This window comes from Corvus cornix, chromosome 12 (genome assembly GCF_000738735.6).
Source record: "Corvus cornix cornix isolate S_Up_H32 chromosome 12, ASM73873v5, whole genome shotgun sequence".
NCBI classification, from domain to species: Eukaryota; Metazoa; Chordata; class Aves; order Passeriformes; family Corvidae; genus Corvus; species Corvus cornix.
This window is the reverse complement of record NC_046342.1, coordinates 13,304,904-13,320,618: the sequence shown is the minus strand read 5'-3', so window position 1 is coordinate 13,320,618 and position 15,715 is coordinate 13,304,904. Positions and strand designations below refer to the sequence as shown.

General features: G+C 41.7%; 1 protein-coding gene across 2 annotated transcripts in view; it reads right to left on the bottom strand.

Annotated features, from left to right (window-relative positions):
* PTPRG (protein tyrosine phosphatase receptor type G) overlaps window positions 1–15,715 on the bottom strand; it is a 403,292-nt gene that overhangs the window by 75,884 nt on the left and 311,693 nt on the right. For both annotated transcript variants that reach the window (XM_039558715.1, XM_039558716.1), the window contains 3 exons: window positions 4,621–4,805; window positions 2,573–2,681; window positions 796–845 (listed from right to left, as the gene is read on the bottom strand). In XM_039558715.1, the coding sequence (XP_039414649.1) occupies window positions 796–845; window positions 2,573–2,681; window positions 4,621–4,805 (344 nt within the window). The remainder of the gene's footprint in view (window positions 1–795; window positions 846–2,572; window positions 2,682–4,620; window positions 4,806–15,715) is intronic.

The following is a 15,715-nucleotide window of genomic DNA, read 5'->3' as shown; positions in this document are numbered from 1 at the left end:
TTGCTGGTATGAGCAGTCTCAAAGCTGGACTGAGTATTAAAATTTGACAGCAGATTTATATATCTAGAATACCTCTATACATCATTAAACAAACATTAATCATTCACATGCAAGCTTTCTATATGTTATTTGCTCACTAGGGAGTATATCAAACTGGATCAGAATAAAACCAGAAGCAATGTACTTAGAGTAAATTCAATAGTATGAATCCAGCCCATAAATTTGACTGAACAACTCAGTACACTTGATGCCAAGAAATTTAGTTTATGGATAGTTTATATTAAATAAACTAATAAAATGCTTTCAAAACTGAAACAGTGTATTCCACTTTTGCTGTAAATGTACCAACATTTCTGATTCTGGAATACAAAAGTTGGCTTCAGTGACTTGTCACAGTCTCACCTGAATTAAAATAAAACAAAGAGATTGTTCACACAAAGATGCTGTGTGTGAGGCCTTATTCCTGTTGCATATGCTTGTGGTCATACAGTTAATAAAAGAAATTAAATTTATTTTCACAGTCATCATTAAGATTTTATAAATCCCCTCTAAATGTGCTGAACACTGATTGAGGAAAATTTTTTAACACTCAATTCTCCAGTGGTCAAAGCTTCTCAGAGCATGAATCTAGAAAACCATTTCATATTGGAACTATATTTTATGCTATAAACCCTTCTGTGACGGATCTGGACATCCCTTCCCCAGGAAAGCTGGGTCCTGCTACAGATTTCCAACACTGTGCTGCCATCTGGTGGGAATGTCCCCAAATCCCCACTCCCTAAATCCATGACTTACCACGCCTGTCTTCACAATTCTGGTCCCCTCGAAAATTCGAGTGGTGTTAGCTGGGGAAGGAAGAAGAGCAGCTCATCAGGGCAGGGAAGGAGGCAGAGGAACAACTGCTAAGCTACTGCTCAACATGTGGCCACAGAATACGGGTGCAGGTCTCAGCCTGGAGCAAAGGCAACTCAGCTCTTTGGGCATTACCTCACTCTGCACTTGTGTCTGAACGCAGTCTTTTAATTACCCAGGCCTGGCAATGCTGGCTTACTGTCAGAAAAAAAATTCTCTCCTTCAACCCCGAGCTGGATGGAACATCCTGACTTACACAGAAAGCAAGAGTAGCTTGATGATAATAGTTTTTTTTCTGTCCTAATGATAAAATTGTCATTATTTATTGCTGTATATCTCAACTACAACTATAATCAACCCTGCATAACATTTTGAAAGCTCAGGTGGAATAATTTTCTAGGCTAGATCTTGGGTAGAGCCAGAGATTAGAACAGCAGCTCCTTTCTTGGGACATCTGGAAGGAATCACATCATCTACTCCCACTGCAGATGTGTGTATCACTTCCACTGCATTGAATACTGGGCTAGAAATGGGCTAGAGTACCCAAAAGATATCCTACAGAGCTGTCAGTAATGATTTACTCCTAACTGTGATTAAACAGTTATTGTAGTCAAACTTGAAAGAATTTTTCCATTCCATCACATAGTAAAAGAGGTCATAATAAGCAATACACCAGTTTCTAACTTCTGTCTGGCACTTAAAAGTGAAGTCTAAAACACCGTGCTGAGTTACCAAGAACAGACATCAACATGAGTTGTGGCTTGGACAGGACACTTGTCTGATCCCTGCTCTCTCTTCAACGCTGCCAACACTGAGGCATGCCACCACAACAGAACTAAACCATGTCCATAGCCTGACATCCTTCAGACACTAAGTGCTAACAAAGCTTGACCAAAACTCCCATACTTTCTGAAAATGACACTGAAAAATGCCCCTATTATTTTTTCCATTTACAGCATCAGATACAAGTGACAACTCTTTGCTTCATCCTAAGGATTTAAACTTTTAATTCTCTGCTTGTTTTATTCTTTCATTACCCATTTTGAGGTTTATGCATCTATAAGCTGGAGTGGGAAGGAATGCTCTCATCAGAGGCAAAACCTGCCCTACTTAATAAAAAATGGCATAATAAGATCCCACGAAGGAGCAAAACTTTAGCACTTAGAAAACCTCTAAAATCATCAAGTTCTTCTACCGAATCTCAGCTTTACCAGATTTCTCCAATAAACTTAAAAGGAAATCCATGATAAAAGACAGTTTACCATCTAGTTATTTTGATTTTCTTTATATATGTATGTTTTGGAAATCACTGAGGTTGCATGCATGGTAAAACCTGAATATCTCCACATGTGGTTGTCAAGGTAGGACTGATCTCCATTCCTCTTTACATAACACAGACACCGATCAGACTCACATTCTGTTATAGCTGTGCCTCTGATGCATAAGGAGTCTCTGATGAATTTGTTTCAGAAAACTAGTACCAAGAAAAGCTCTAAATTCTCCTAAAACCTGACAAACCCTGACAGCAAGAGGTGTAGGCAAACCCTCCTCACTGGAAATGAGAGTCAGATCAAGTCACTGGCCACAATATGAAATTAGCATTGTCTACGTGCATTCAAATATCTTCTGAAGTAACTTCATACCATATTGCACTCTGCAAAGAAAATACTAAACAAACAAAGAACAGTTCAATGTAAAAATATGTATGTGGTTTTTTTACCTTGAAAGAGCATAGTCTGGCTAAAGTCACTACGCATTTCATTTCGGCAAACTGCTTGAACTCTGAACAGATAAAGGATGTCAGGTGAGACATGGCTAATGATGGCCTTCTGTTTAAAAAAAATAGATATTATTCAGTTTTTTACCCCCACAGTACTGTCCACGATCAGTTTGAAATATATAAAGCATTGTGCTAACACAGGACATTTATGCCATATAAGACAAGCTATATTTCCACATAGAAATATTCAGTGGTTTCCTGGAGAGGGCAAGGCTGAAGGGATGCACCCAGACACTGCTGACTCTGCCCATGAGAAAGAAATGAACATGTTCCACATCTGTTCTCGTGACAGTCTTCATGCCTCAATGTCTCTGCTCTCCTCAGAAGAACTTAAAACTCAAGTCATTCGCCTTTACAGCAATTATAATAAGATATTTTAGGTGGAGATCCAGATTCCCAACACAGGATAAGTCCAGAAAAGACACTGCATATTAAAACTGTCTATTTTGCAACAAACTGGCTAAGGCAATTTGATGCTGATGTACTATGCAACACGATGGCTGAGCATCCTGGGCTGTGATATCCCTGCTTACTCCTGACCTGAGAGCTGCCTTAGTACACAATCACATCAGTTCACAGGAGTAGCTGTATGAGTCACTCGAAATGCTTGTGATCTCTATAGCAAAACACTGTCTAGCTCTGATTCAAGATGGGACAGCCCAACTGCATCTGCCAGAGCACTGAAAACAATCTGCACTTCCCTCTGACAAGAGGTTTCCTTCTTCTCTTGCCCCTAAAATAGACTGAGCTGTCACTGCTTTCTTAACCCAAAGCTCTGCTGAACAGCACTGGGTTTCAGTGCAATTTTTTTCCAAGCTATCACTCCATCACATCCCTTGCACTTGTAATTATTTCTTTTACATAAAACAGGATGGTTTCATGGTGCCCACCTCATTTTTGCTGATTAAGGCTCTCCTCCTTATACCTTATTAAAAAAATCTCCCTTAACAGTATGAAATTATGACAAGAGAGAGGTTACAATACATCATAACCTTGGGTGCCTTTCAGTGGATTCCTTTCTGATTTCATGAGGCAGATTGTTCCCTAATGTGACCCAGATAATAATGTCTACTGGGGAAATTGGAAATATAAATGGAAATGAAGTAAAAGAATCTTCATCTAAGGGAATAACAGAAGTATTATTGTATAACTGATTGAATGGGCCCAGAGGACTGTGTATTTGAAAAAAAAAATGGTCACAGTCATTAGGAATAACACTGTGCTGCTGCATTTTTCATGTGCATATACAGTTACTGATTTCATTATTCTGGAGGCTTTCTTTGATTAACAAAAAATGGAGGCCTTTCAAACCTGAATATGTCACTTTGATTTTATATGTAGAGAATGTTAAGGACCAGTACAATACTTGCTTCCACTTAGACAAGAATGACAAGCAGATGAAATCCTAAATGAAGGAGATAGAGCAGTGCTTCCATCTGTGTTGGAACTGTCTTGCTCTTCTCTCTTTTTCTCACACTGCCAGATGTAGGCAGTGCTTTTACAGGGCCACTCCAAAATAATCTTCAAGCCCTAACTACGCAACTCCTGCCTCTGGCAGCACATAGTGCCAGAAACTGCTCCAAAGTCTGCAAGGGGCTATGCACAGTGAAAAGCCTGAGCCCAAGAACAGATTTTGGGGGATGGGATGTCTAATGTGAAAATCTGCAAGTTGAACACAAGCCAAAAGGTATTCAGAGCCTCACCATTTCCCAAGCCAGCTGCTTCTCAGCAACACTACATGAAAAAGTGTCTGCAGATTCAGTCCTTTATGCACTCACATAAACTATAAATTTACATTCCAGTGTTTGGGTAGCCTGTTAGGCAACGTTCAATTAATGCTGAACATTTAAATAGCAATTCATTGTGGGCCAAACATTAGGCTGCCTATAAGGTAACAACTGCTTTCTTTCTCTACCTCTTTCTACCAAGAAAATAACAATATAAGGATAGCTTGATACATATGTCTGGGGTTGATGCTGTGCTTTTACCAGGTCCTTGTCACTATCCTTGGTGAAAGTTTTCTCCTTTTCATCTTCATTTTTAGTCCAGCTATATGAGATCATGTAGTTCATGATTGGAGGGTGGTATATGGTTTCTGGTTGGTTCCAGGTTACCAGTAGCGCTGTCCTGTTCACAGGCTGCACTTTCATGTTGACTGGAGGAGTGCTACAAGCTGAAAAACAGAAGGAGAAAAGATGAAGCTCTTCTAAATAACCTAGAGAAAACAAACAGGAAGAATGGTGCCTCACCCTAAGAGCTAGGTTTTTTTCTTTAATGGTCTGGCCTACAGTGACAGCTTAGACTGCAATCCACTGAGACCAATGGGATTTAATACCACCTACAGCTGCTTTCTGCTCTCCTGAGTAAAGTGAATGAGAGAATTCATTCTCTGCATGCAGGTTGCTTAGTTCTTGAAAGTCTCAGTCCTGACATTTGCACCTACACTTTAACTTGGTGACTTAAGAGCTCTGCACTGAAACATTAAGAAATACAGTGGACCTGATCCACAGCTTCCCTCATCCACTCCCTGCTGTCCTGTAAGGGGTAAATACCCCAACATGCTCTGCCGGGCCCGGAAAGAGTTGAAACTTCTGAAAATGTGGCACCACTGGGTCAGTAAATGTTTTCCTGTTAACCTAGTACATTTTCACAATTATTTTATACTCCTCTTTCTATATATCTTCCTTCAAAGACGCTCAACAGATTGTCAGTGATGTATCACCAGCAAGGGAAGTGTGGCTGGGAAGAGTGGCTCATGATGAGCTTGGCCATAGCCTCTGAGCAGGCAGAGGAACTTGCAGCCAGCCCTGCTTTCTTAACCCTGCCTGCAGCGTGGAGGCACAAGTCACTTCTCAGCCACGCTTAAGTCAGTGGGGACATCAGCACAGGGACAGCTTAATCTCTGGGAAAAGCACGGCTTCTGTTTCCAGCAGTACCAAACCCAAAATTCTGCAGGGCAGACCAAGCCCAGGCACAAATCCAGCCCGGCCCCTCAAGGGTGTGCACAGTCCCCTTGCAGCGCGGAAGAAACACTTTTCAAGGGGCTGCCATGCAAAGGTCCTGGTGAGGATGCACAACACTAGATGGCACTCACATGCTGTGGGAAAACTGCAACATCCCCTTCCCAGCTATAAAGAGTATAGCTTTTTTCCAAGCTTTAAAAATCACGTTTAAAATACCCAGTTCAGGGCATATTCTCACATTCTCTTTCTCAGTATAAACCCTGAACCAAGGAAAATCACTTGCAATGATACCTAAACACATGTGCCGTGGCAAAGGAGCTGGTCTCTTCTGCCAGGGAAAGGCAAAGTGTCACCCAGCCCATCAGGCTGACACTGTTTCCAGAATTATTTTTCCCAGTACAACTTTTCCTTTTAAAGCCAACACATTGAGCTTGTTTGCGCTCTGCAGGTATGTGACCGTGTGTATATTTGGCCACTATTTCACTTCTAAAGAGTCCTGGTAGCACTGAAAGGGAGAAACATCTATTCCTATGCCTGGACTTGCAGGCTAGCCATGCAGCTTTGCTGTCACATTACTGAAATAGCTACAGTTCTTAAATAAAAATGATTAAATGCTTTAAACACCAATATTATCTGTACAATAGAAAAATACCTGTCAAATGCATTTGTGCAGTAATAAGTCACATTTTGTAGCTAGACGAACAAGACAACATAAATTGCAGAAATATGCTTGGGCAGAAAAAATCTTTGATGTTTGCTCTTGCCATGAGGGGCGGCAATCCTGCAGTTTTGCAGTAGATCCTTCTGCTCAACCCAGAAGGATGATCCAGCAAAACAAACAAACCCTACAGCACCTCAAAGCATTGGATAAATGTATGTGAGTTTCTATTTACACTGAGCTGAAGGGATCAAAACAGCATTCTGCTGTCAGTGCCACAAAGTCAGAAGCCACACCACGGTCTGCTGCCTGCAGATGCCTTCCCTCTGGCTCCCTCCTGGTCCCCCAAAGCACAGCATGAAGGTGGCCAGGACCTAGACGAGAGGGGACAGCTGATAGCCATCGGTGTTATCACTATTTACAGAACTTCCTGATCCTTGGTATGCCTCTCCACGCTCACCTCTTTCCGCTGAGATGGTCAGATCAATTCTCTCTGGCATCACTGTTTATTGATAACTTCACCAATAAATCATAACTGCCCTCTTTGACGCCCTTTGTCATCACAGAATTACACTTCAAAATGCCAGGCCAGCCTTTATCACTCCACCTAGTCATATCTCATCAGAGGTAGGAGCCCAGGGTGAAGGACTACCCAGACCTAAAACTCTTACCCAGTCCTTGTCCTCCAGGAGGACATGCAGAGATTTATATATTTAAAGTAATCATGCATCAAATTGTTTTAGAAATAATTCAAGCAGGTAACCTTCCTGAGAGACAGAGAGATCTACCTTAATTGCACCAGCCCTCTGAACGATGTCTGGCCAGCTGCTTTTCACACAAGGACCCCAAGCCACTCCAGGGAGAGGGGGCTGCCTTGTCCCCCGTTCTGTGCCACTCTCTGCAGCCAGCCTGGATGCCATTTGGAACAGCTCATGGCAGCCAGAGAAGTGGATATTTCCCAAGGGTAAATAGGAGACTCACAGGCTCAGAGTCAGGAGACCCTCCCTGACCCTGCACCCCGATCCAAGATGGTCACGAGCACTTTTAATCACCTGAGTGACTCCAGTGACTCCAATGAGAGCAAGCCTCATTCACGGCAAACTAAAAGAGGCTGAATTTACAATACTGCGATTTCTCAGTAAATATTACAAAATTTACATGCCTTAGGATGACTTGGTTCAATTTACTTCAAGGCACAGAGCAGTAGCTGAAGTAATTTAATATTAATCAACCTTTTCTGTTCAACCACATTTTTTTTAAACAACTTATGAATGGGCAAAAAAGAAATCTTTTTTTATAAAATGAAATATATGGTTTCATTAATTTAACTAAACCTCCTTAGGACACAATGGAATAAAGAAACATTTGATCCAACAATTCAATTTGATGATTTAATTAAAGTGATACATAATAACATAGTGAATGTCTGAGAGACAAGGAAAAAAGTGCAATGATTTGACCATCTATAAAACAACTGGCATTTCCCAGAGATCTAAATTTTCTTTCAATACTCTCTGTGCCTTGGATTTTTCCAAGAAGATTAAAAGAATCACATGCTAAAGGACCTCTACTGATTTTGCAAAATGTGCAGCTGAAGAAGAAAGAGAAATGCAGGAAGAGGTTGGGACAGGGAAGGGGAAGTTTAATCAGGACACATTAAAGAGAAACACAAGCTTTTATTTTCCTTTTTTTTTTTTTTAACAAAACCAGGCTTAATAAGCAAAAAGAAAGCCTGTGAATTCATGATTCTTTGAGGAAAAAAAAAAAACCCAAAACCAGAAACCAGCATTATTCCACACTGAAATAGCACTTCAGCTAATTTTAGAAAAAAAATATTAGTTCTCTTTAAAATTCCAATCCTGAGGGATAACAAAATATTGTGGGGGCTTTCAGGATACCTTTTGGTGGTATATGCAGTCCTGAGCAGATACCTACACAGGTCTGGCAGGACACCAAAGCCACTGTGTCCTAGGTTAGCGGCCCTGTGCCAAGACTTGTGGAGGCAGAAGCCCCTGGCTGGGGCAACCAGGCCACATCTCAGAGCCACTGAACAGGCAAGAGCCTTTGCAGTACCATGGTCATGCCTCACTGCAGGCACAGACATGCCCTGGACCTCTTGGAGGGAAAAAACATTCTCACCTTCCTGTCAGGGATGACCTGAACTGGGAGAACCTGGCAAACAAGCTGGCTCCAGCCTTCTGGAAAAGTCCTGCAGAGGCAGGAGCATTGTGCGGGTGCATCTGGAGGAAGCCCCTCTGACCCAGCTCAGGCAGCCTCAGTGGCTCTCCCAGCTGCTGGCCATGCATGCGGCTGCCCAGCAGCTTGACCCAGGCTTTTCTCTGCAGATCAGCCCACTGGGAAAGGCAGGGGGAACCCAGCATCTTGGCCAGCCTCATCTTCCATGGCTCACTCAAGCCTAGAGAAAACCTGTTTGCCATTGGCAGATGAATGCAGCATGCTGATACAGTCCTAAGCACTGGGCCAGCCAGCCATACAGCAGAGAATTATTTTCTTCATGCTAAAAACATTTCAGTGGGCTGGAACTAAAAACTAAATTAATTTAACAACTCTGCATTCATCTCTCCCATAATCTGATTTGTATGTTGTATTTGGCTACATAATCTCCATGAGGTTTTCCTAACTGAAAGCCTGATAAAGCTTAATCCAAAAGCTCCTGGCAGCTCCATTTCAGCGAGTTGAAAAACAAAAAAAAGGGCTTACTGTTTTGCAAAAATTAATTGCTGATACTAAGACACACCCATGAATGCAGAAAGGGCATGTAAGAGAATATTACAGCTTTTTTTATTAATATTGTTCCTTAAAAGCAGCCTGTATTTCTCTTTCAAAGACAGAAATGCAACACCAGCCAAACTTTCTGGGTTTCATCACGCTTTTTGCATATGCTACTTGTGGTTATGAAAAGACCTATTTAGGGAAACTTTGAGAGAGTGCAAGAATTGTATATTCAGTTAAGGCTTGTATACTTTCTCCCTGTAAAACAGGTCCTCATATGACAAATCTAGTTCCACTGGGATCAGCAGGATTTATAAAATCCTCTAAAAATGTTCTAAGTTAGCTTGTCCATGCATAAAAATGTCACCACTTTAAAGGCAGTTATTTCTAGCTGTGCTATGCCCTCCTTTGAAAAATCCCACTCTCTCCCTCCTGCTGAATGTCTCAGCAATGCAAAACTGCTGTTCCTCTCCTTGGTGCCGTGGGATACATGTGTGCTGAAGCCCTGACAATTTTCAGCACAGAAAAGCAGCATGACAGTGAGATCCTGAATCCCTCGTGGTGACATGGGCAGGGATCTTCTAAGGCAATTCATATATGGAAGGGGAAACATCAGCATCAGGATGTGCCCATAGCATGTTACTGGCTCAGAGCTGCTCAGTGCTAACTAAAAGACAGGGACAAGGATCTTTTCTTGCTCTGGGAGGCAGCTTCTGGCTGTAAGGTGAAAGAGGCCTCAATTCTCTTTCTTACTAGTCTGGATATACAGGATGATTCATTCAATGGGGTAAGTGGCAGGGAACAGTGTCTCTCCCTTACAAAGCAGGAGCACAAAGAAGGTACTTGGGGCATTTCTTCTCTCATGCTCAGTAGAAGAGAAACTGAGAGGTCAGTATGGAGGTTTCATGTCTTTCTTCCCCATAGGGGCAAACAAGTTGATGGCCAACAAGTTCTCGGGGGAGAGAGGGTGTTTCCTTCCCCTCTGCCCCACCCCTGTGAAGGAGCTGGAAGGGCCAGTCCTGCAGGACAGATGCACCACTTGCTGCTGTAATGACAACCAACTCAGCCACAGGCATCCCAGATGATTTCAGAGTGCCTGAAAGCTGTGATCAGTGCCTGTGCTATTGTCAAAACACTGCACCAAGTTCAGTCAGCCCTGCCACCCCCAGGAACCTGACTGCAGACAAGAAGAAAGCAATGCCAACAACAGAAAAGAGAAGAAAAAATACTTTCAACTACATCCATACCTATATACATACACATATATATTCCTTCTCATTATTAGATCCTCAAAATTTAAATTAAACCCTGAAATGCAAAAATATGCGTTATGCTGCAGTGAGAGAACTCCCACTTGCTTTCAGTGCCATGGTAAGGGAAGTGATGCAGGGCCAGATTCAGCTACATTGAACTGGTGTGACTTAGTGGAGGTGCTTGGGAAGACACTCTGATCCATAACAAACAAGAGCATGCTTTGGGCTGTAGGATCCAATCCCAGGATTCAGCAAGGGCTGTGCTCCCAAAGGACAACAAATAAACTGTGAAGATCATATGCAGAGACAACACAGGCTTTAATATATCAGAAAGTGCTAAGAGGCATACTTATAACATTTTCCCCCTTATCCTTTTACTAAATGTTTGCAGGTTTTTTTGCTTTGCTTTAGTGTACATTGTTGACTTCTCAGAGTGCTTATAAATAACATTATTAATACATAAGGATAATTGCTTTAAAGAGTAGCACACATTTTTCCTTTACCTTTGCCTGCACTTTGCCAGTAGGCATTGGCAGGCTCTGGAGCATGCTGTACACACAAATATTTGTGTTGATCTACTTCAATCCACAGGCAGAATGTAGCTAGGAGACAGACTATTTATCTTCCCTGCTTTTACCTTCCACTATGCTTCAAACAGACAGGGCTGCTTCCTGAGGTGTGAGGCACACCGACAGACCCCACACTTGTTTTACAAGCCCTGAGAAATAACCTCATGAGCAAATGGGCACACGAGTCCCTCTGACAGGAGGGCTCTGGACAAGCTGGTGTTTGCCTCTCTGTTGCTTGCCCATTTCCCAAGGTGGGCACAATCTGCATTTGGATTAATACCTGTATGGCTTTGTAGCACCTAAATTTCCATGGCATCACAGCAACAGATCCTGTTTTACTAAAAGGCATGGACTGTGTGTTTGCACCTTAGTATTTCACATATTTCACAAATAGTGTTTCTACAGTTGTGGTCTGAGTCCTTAGCAGTGCAGATCAGCCTTGAACCATCAGGTGCCATACTGGGCTAAACTGATGTCCGACATGGACCTGCCCTGTAAGTTTTGTATTTGTATTGCACACATCCATGTATGCACATAGAAGGTGACTTGTGTTTCAAATGTACACCTGTGCCCTTATTTACACAGTGTGTTTGTGCCACACGTGTGGTCACATTCAGTGGTACAAACAGCACCAATGGGGAGAAAGGAGGATTTCCTGCCAGAAGGACACATATTTGCCATGTTAACCAAGCTGGCCTTTCCAGTGTTCTGGTGAGGGTTTGGACTGGGGAGCATAGGAAGGATAAGCCAATCGGGCTGGTAGAGCCTCCCAATACATGCCTGCGGGATGCCCAAAATCAGACTAGGAAAGCAGCTTTCCTTTCATAGTTTCTGGAGGCTTTTTCCAACACAAAGGATGAGCTGCAGGCACTCATGGTTCAATCTAAAATTAGTACTTCTGTGGGCTGAACAGCTGGGCCAGCAGGTAGGCAGTGCAGAAAGGAATTCCCTCCAGGTGTAAATGGAATAAATCATCAAGCTCAGCTCTTCCAGCTTTAGTGGCAGCTGTGAACCCAAACCACACCTACACTTTCACACTGAATTCCTCTTGCTCTGTTGGTTTTGACCCTTTATAATCTCTGAAGAACTGTGAGCAGTGACTTAGTGCTTATTAAAAAATCTATTGATAAGTTGTTTCCTACATTCAGGTCCAGACACACGCACTCCTCACATTACAACCACACAGAAGTTACTACAGGTGTAAAACAGAACCCTGCAGAACAGAGCCACTGCAAGGGAAGCATGAGACCTGTGTCAGGTACAAGTACCACATCTTTTTGCATCTGATTCCCCCTCAAAATGGGTCAGTTTTTTTAATGAAAAGCTTTGTGTTTCACCTTACCTGAAAGTCTCTAGAAGGCAGAAGCCTGTCCTTTCCTGCTTTTGCAGGACACTCTCCAAGACAACTGCATACATGAGGACCCAGCCAGCACAACAGAGCAAGACAGGGCTGAAGTGGAAGAGATGAAATATGCAGAAGGAACACACTGATCTCTGCCTAAAATGTGCATTCAGCAGCCACTTGAGGCTCAAAAAGAGACTCTTGCAGCTGCAGGTGAGTACCTTTACTTGGAGCACTTAAGGCAGCGGCAGACGGGCAGGTCTGTAGTGCAAAGAAGCAGGGCAAGCAATGAGCAGAACAGTGTCACCACCCTCAAGTGTGACCTTTTGCTCCAACACAGGCTGCTACACCAACAGAAGTCCTAATGATGAGACATTAATTCATTTGCACCACACCTAGTATGGTGCTGACCTGATTAAAGGGGAAAAGAATTGGGAAAGGATAACTTCCATAGCAAAATGAAATAAAAAAGCCAATAGGAAAAGCCCAGTTATCCAAGGAAACCAGGAACAAGTTGTTAATCCATGAAGAAATCTTCCAAGATTCTTCCAAAGGACAAAAAGAATCAATGCTAAAGGTAAATGTACCATAAATTAACTAAAATAAGTTCTTTGTTTCCATTCTCCCCGAAATATTCAAAGAAAATAAATAGCTAAATTTTGCTTTAGCCATCCAGAGTTAAATTTTCAATAATTAATGATTTTAAATTTACCTTCACTTTGCTGTTGTTTTGGATATGTTACATATTACTACTGAGTAATTTTTAGTAATTTAGGTTTGACTAAAACATAAAAATGACATTCTACAAGAGTAGAACTTCTCTGCCTAAGACTCTTTTTGGACTCCCAGAGACAACCTGAGGACATGAAGAGACTGCAAAGTTGTTTTGAGACAGTTTTCATAAAACATGGGCATTTAGAAAGCAAAAACAAATTACTGGAAGTAATAACAGAGACTATAAATGAGACAAATAACTTGTTCTCATTCAGAAACACTGCTGCCAATACTCTAAACTATCTGCCTTTAAGTGTTGATGTCAGTGCACTGAATCTCTGGACCTCTGGATGCTGCTGCATGGGAGGTGCACTCCAGTGCTGTGCAGAAAGGCAACAACCTTTACAGAAGGCTGTAGTCTCATTTCTGACATCAGGAGCCATGAAAAGGTAAATAAGAACTGAACTGCTTTGATTGAGCAGTGCAGTACTTTTGGCTGCAGACCAATGGCCTGAGCCATGCCTCCAGCAGAAAGCATGCAGGGAGGAAAATCCAAATATCTTCTATCCAGATTTTAGTGGCATTAAGTTAAAAGGACTTCCAAACTGTGAATTACTACCACATAACAAAAGTAAGTAAGGAAAATGATCACCTGTACAGTACTAGAGAAATGTCCCAGCTGTTAGAGTCCAAAGCTAAGTTTTACTGGAGTGAATTTATGGCTGCTCATTATTTAACTTAGGCTAGGATCATAATTACAGATGGTATTCTAACGCAAAATCCCACTGATGGGAAACAGCATTATTTGAGACTCCAGCAAAGAGTAATCAGACACCTTTGGGAAAGTAATCAGGCATCTGTGAAAGAAAACTCTGATGTCAAGAGCCCCTCACATGGGATGCTTGTTTAAGTGTTCTAAGGCATGCAGCACATTTAATGAGATAAAAAGGTTAAAGGGAGTTTTGAGTGTTTAAAAAAAAAACAACATAAAGAGAAAGAAACAACATTTGATGTAACCAAAAGCAAAATTAAATGGGCAAGTATTGTTGCACATGGGGTACCTCCTGAAACAAGGAAATGAAACATCTTTTCCTCCTGAGTTTCCACACCTATACCTTTACTAAAGCAGGTAATGTTTTGTAAACACAGTTCTGCTTGATGGAACAACATGTGAAAGTAGCAAGGGTCTTGCAGACACAGATCCTTGAACTGGATGGACTTTTATGTAAGAATTCTGTTTGCTCCCTTTGAGCAATGTGCACTATTAAACCAATAAATAATTAGCAATCCCTCTACCACAGCTGCTTGAAAGCAGCCCAGGAGCTGCAGGAGCACAATATATGATGTGATAGAGCAACACAGTCCTGAGCCACAGAGGACAGGTCAGAGAAGAAAGGAGGCAATTTTAACAGAGATTTTCTTGTCCAAAAAGTCAGACACTGCCACAGTCACTGATAATTACAGTGTCTGGTCAATGCTTTACAAATGCATTCTTGGCTTAGAACATCTGTACAGAGAACCCCTAACTTTTCAAAACTTTACATAAATTAATATTGCAACATGGGTGAGCCCTCTTGTTAAATGATGATCTGCCTGATTTAACAGCATGATCCACTGTATAGGTTGGATCTCTGAAAGTTTCATCTTAAAAAGTATCACTGTACAAGGGTTTACTGTCAGCCTACCAGTTGCTACAATTCAATAGCTGAACAGTATTTAACCTGAATGGTGTATTTCAGAAATAAGATCTTCAAACATAATTTGTATGGTTTTTTGAAATAGCTCCAGGGTCAACTTAAAAATTAAGCTCAGCTCATGGGCTCTGATTCAGCAAAGGTCTTAGGCATATGCTTTCATTCCAGGCATACAAGCAGTCCTCAAGAGAACTGTTTTAAATCAGCTTTTGCCAATAGGAGGAAGGAATGAGATAATGGAATAAAGGAAAACTCCTCTTGTTAAACTCTGACTCTGAAAATCTGGAGTTTTCACCTGTAAGTGAAAAATTAGTCCTATTTCAAATTAGCTAAAGTATTTCACCATCTTGTATTCTGATGATTAAAAACAATGCCCCTCTCTTCATTGCCTCTTTAAAGTTAAAAAAAGTGAAAGGAGAGGAGAGTAACTGCAAAGCAAAAGGCTGGTAACATTCATACTGGTTAACAAACTGGATCCAAATGCACTGACCTAAAATAGCCTTCCCCAGAAAACTTTTTGTTAAGCAAATGCCACCACTTTTGGAATTTTGCTAAGGAAATACTCAGGGGACAAGTATAAAGTGAGAAAGTTTTCCTCCAGTGTATCTGTAGGTTATGCTACTGGTCACAATTTTGTGACCTGAGATAGCTTTGACAGCTGAGAGGAAAGACATTCCTCTTTGGTACCAAACGTTTGCCAATGGACCACTGCAGAGCTGCATCACTTTGTGTTGATCTGAAATTCCCTAATCACCAGGGAATTCTGAAAATTATTCTGAACATTATGCAAATTGTTCTGGGCACATTTTCCTCCAAAATAAGAAAGGCTTACATAATGAATGCTACCCTGTTTTCCAGATTAGCAATACTGCCCACAGACTTAACAGAGTGTGACAGAGGAAACAAATTGCAAAAATTCACACCGACAAACAAACCCAAACTTCCCCTCCAGAGCTGCAGACCATCACAAACCATATCACCTTGCAGCAAGTAAAAGACACATTTTCGTGACCTTGCCTTTTTCTACAACACACAAATCAGGAACAGGGAGGGCAGACAAGAGTCAACATGTGACAGCCATTGGTCACATTGCCGAATGCAATGTGGAAAGCATTGAGGTGCAACCAGGAGGTTTGCAGAAGAATCTGCATAAAATA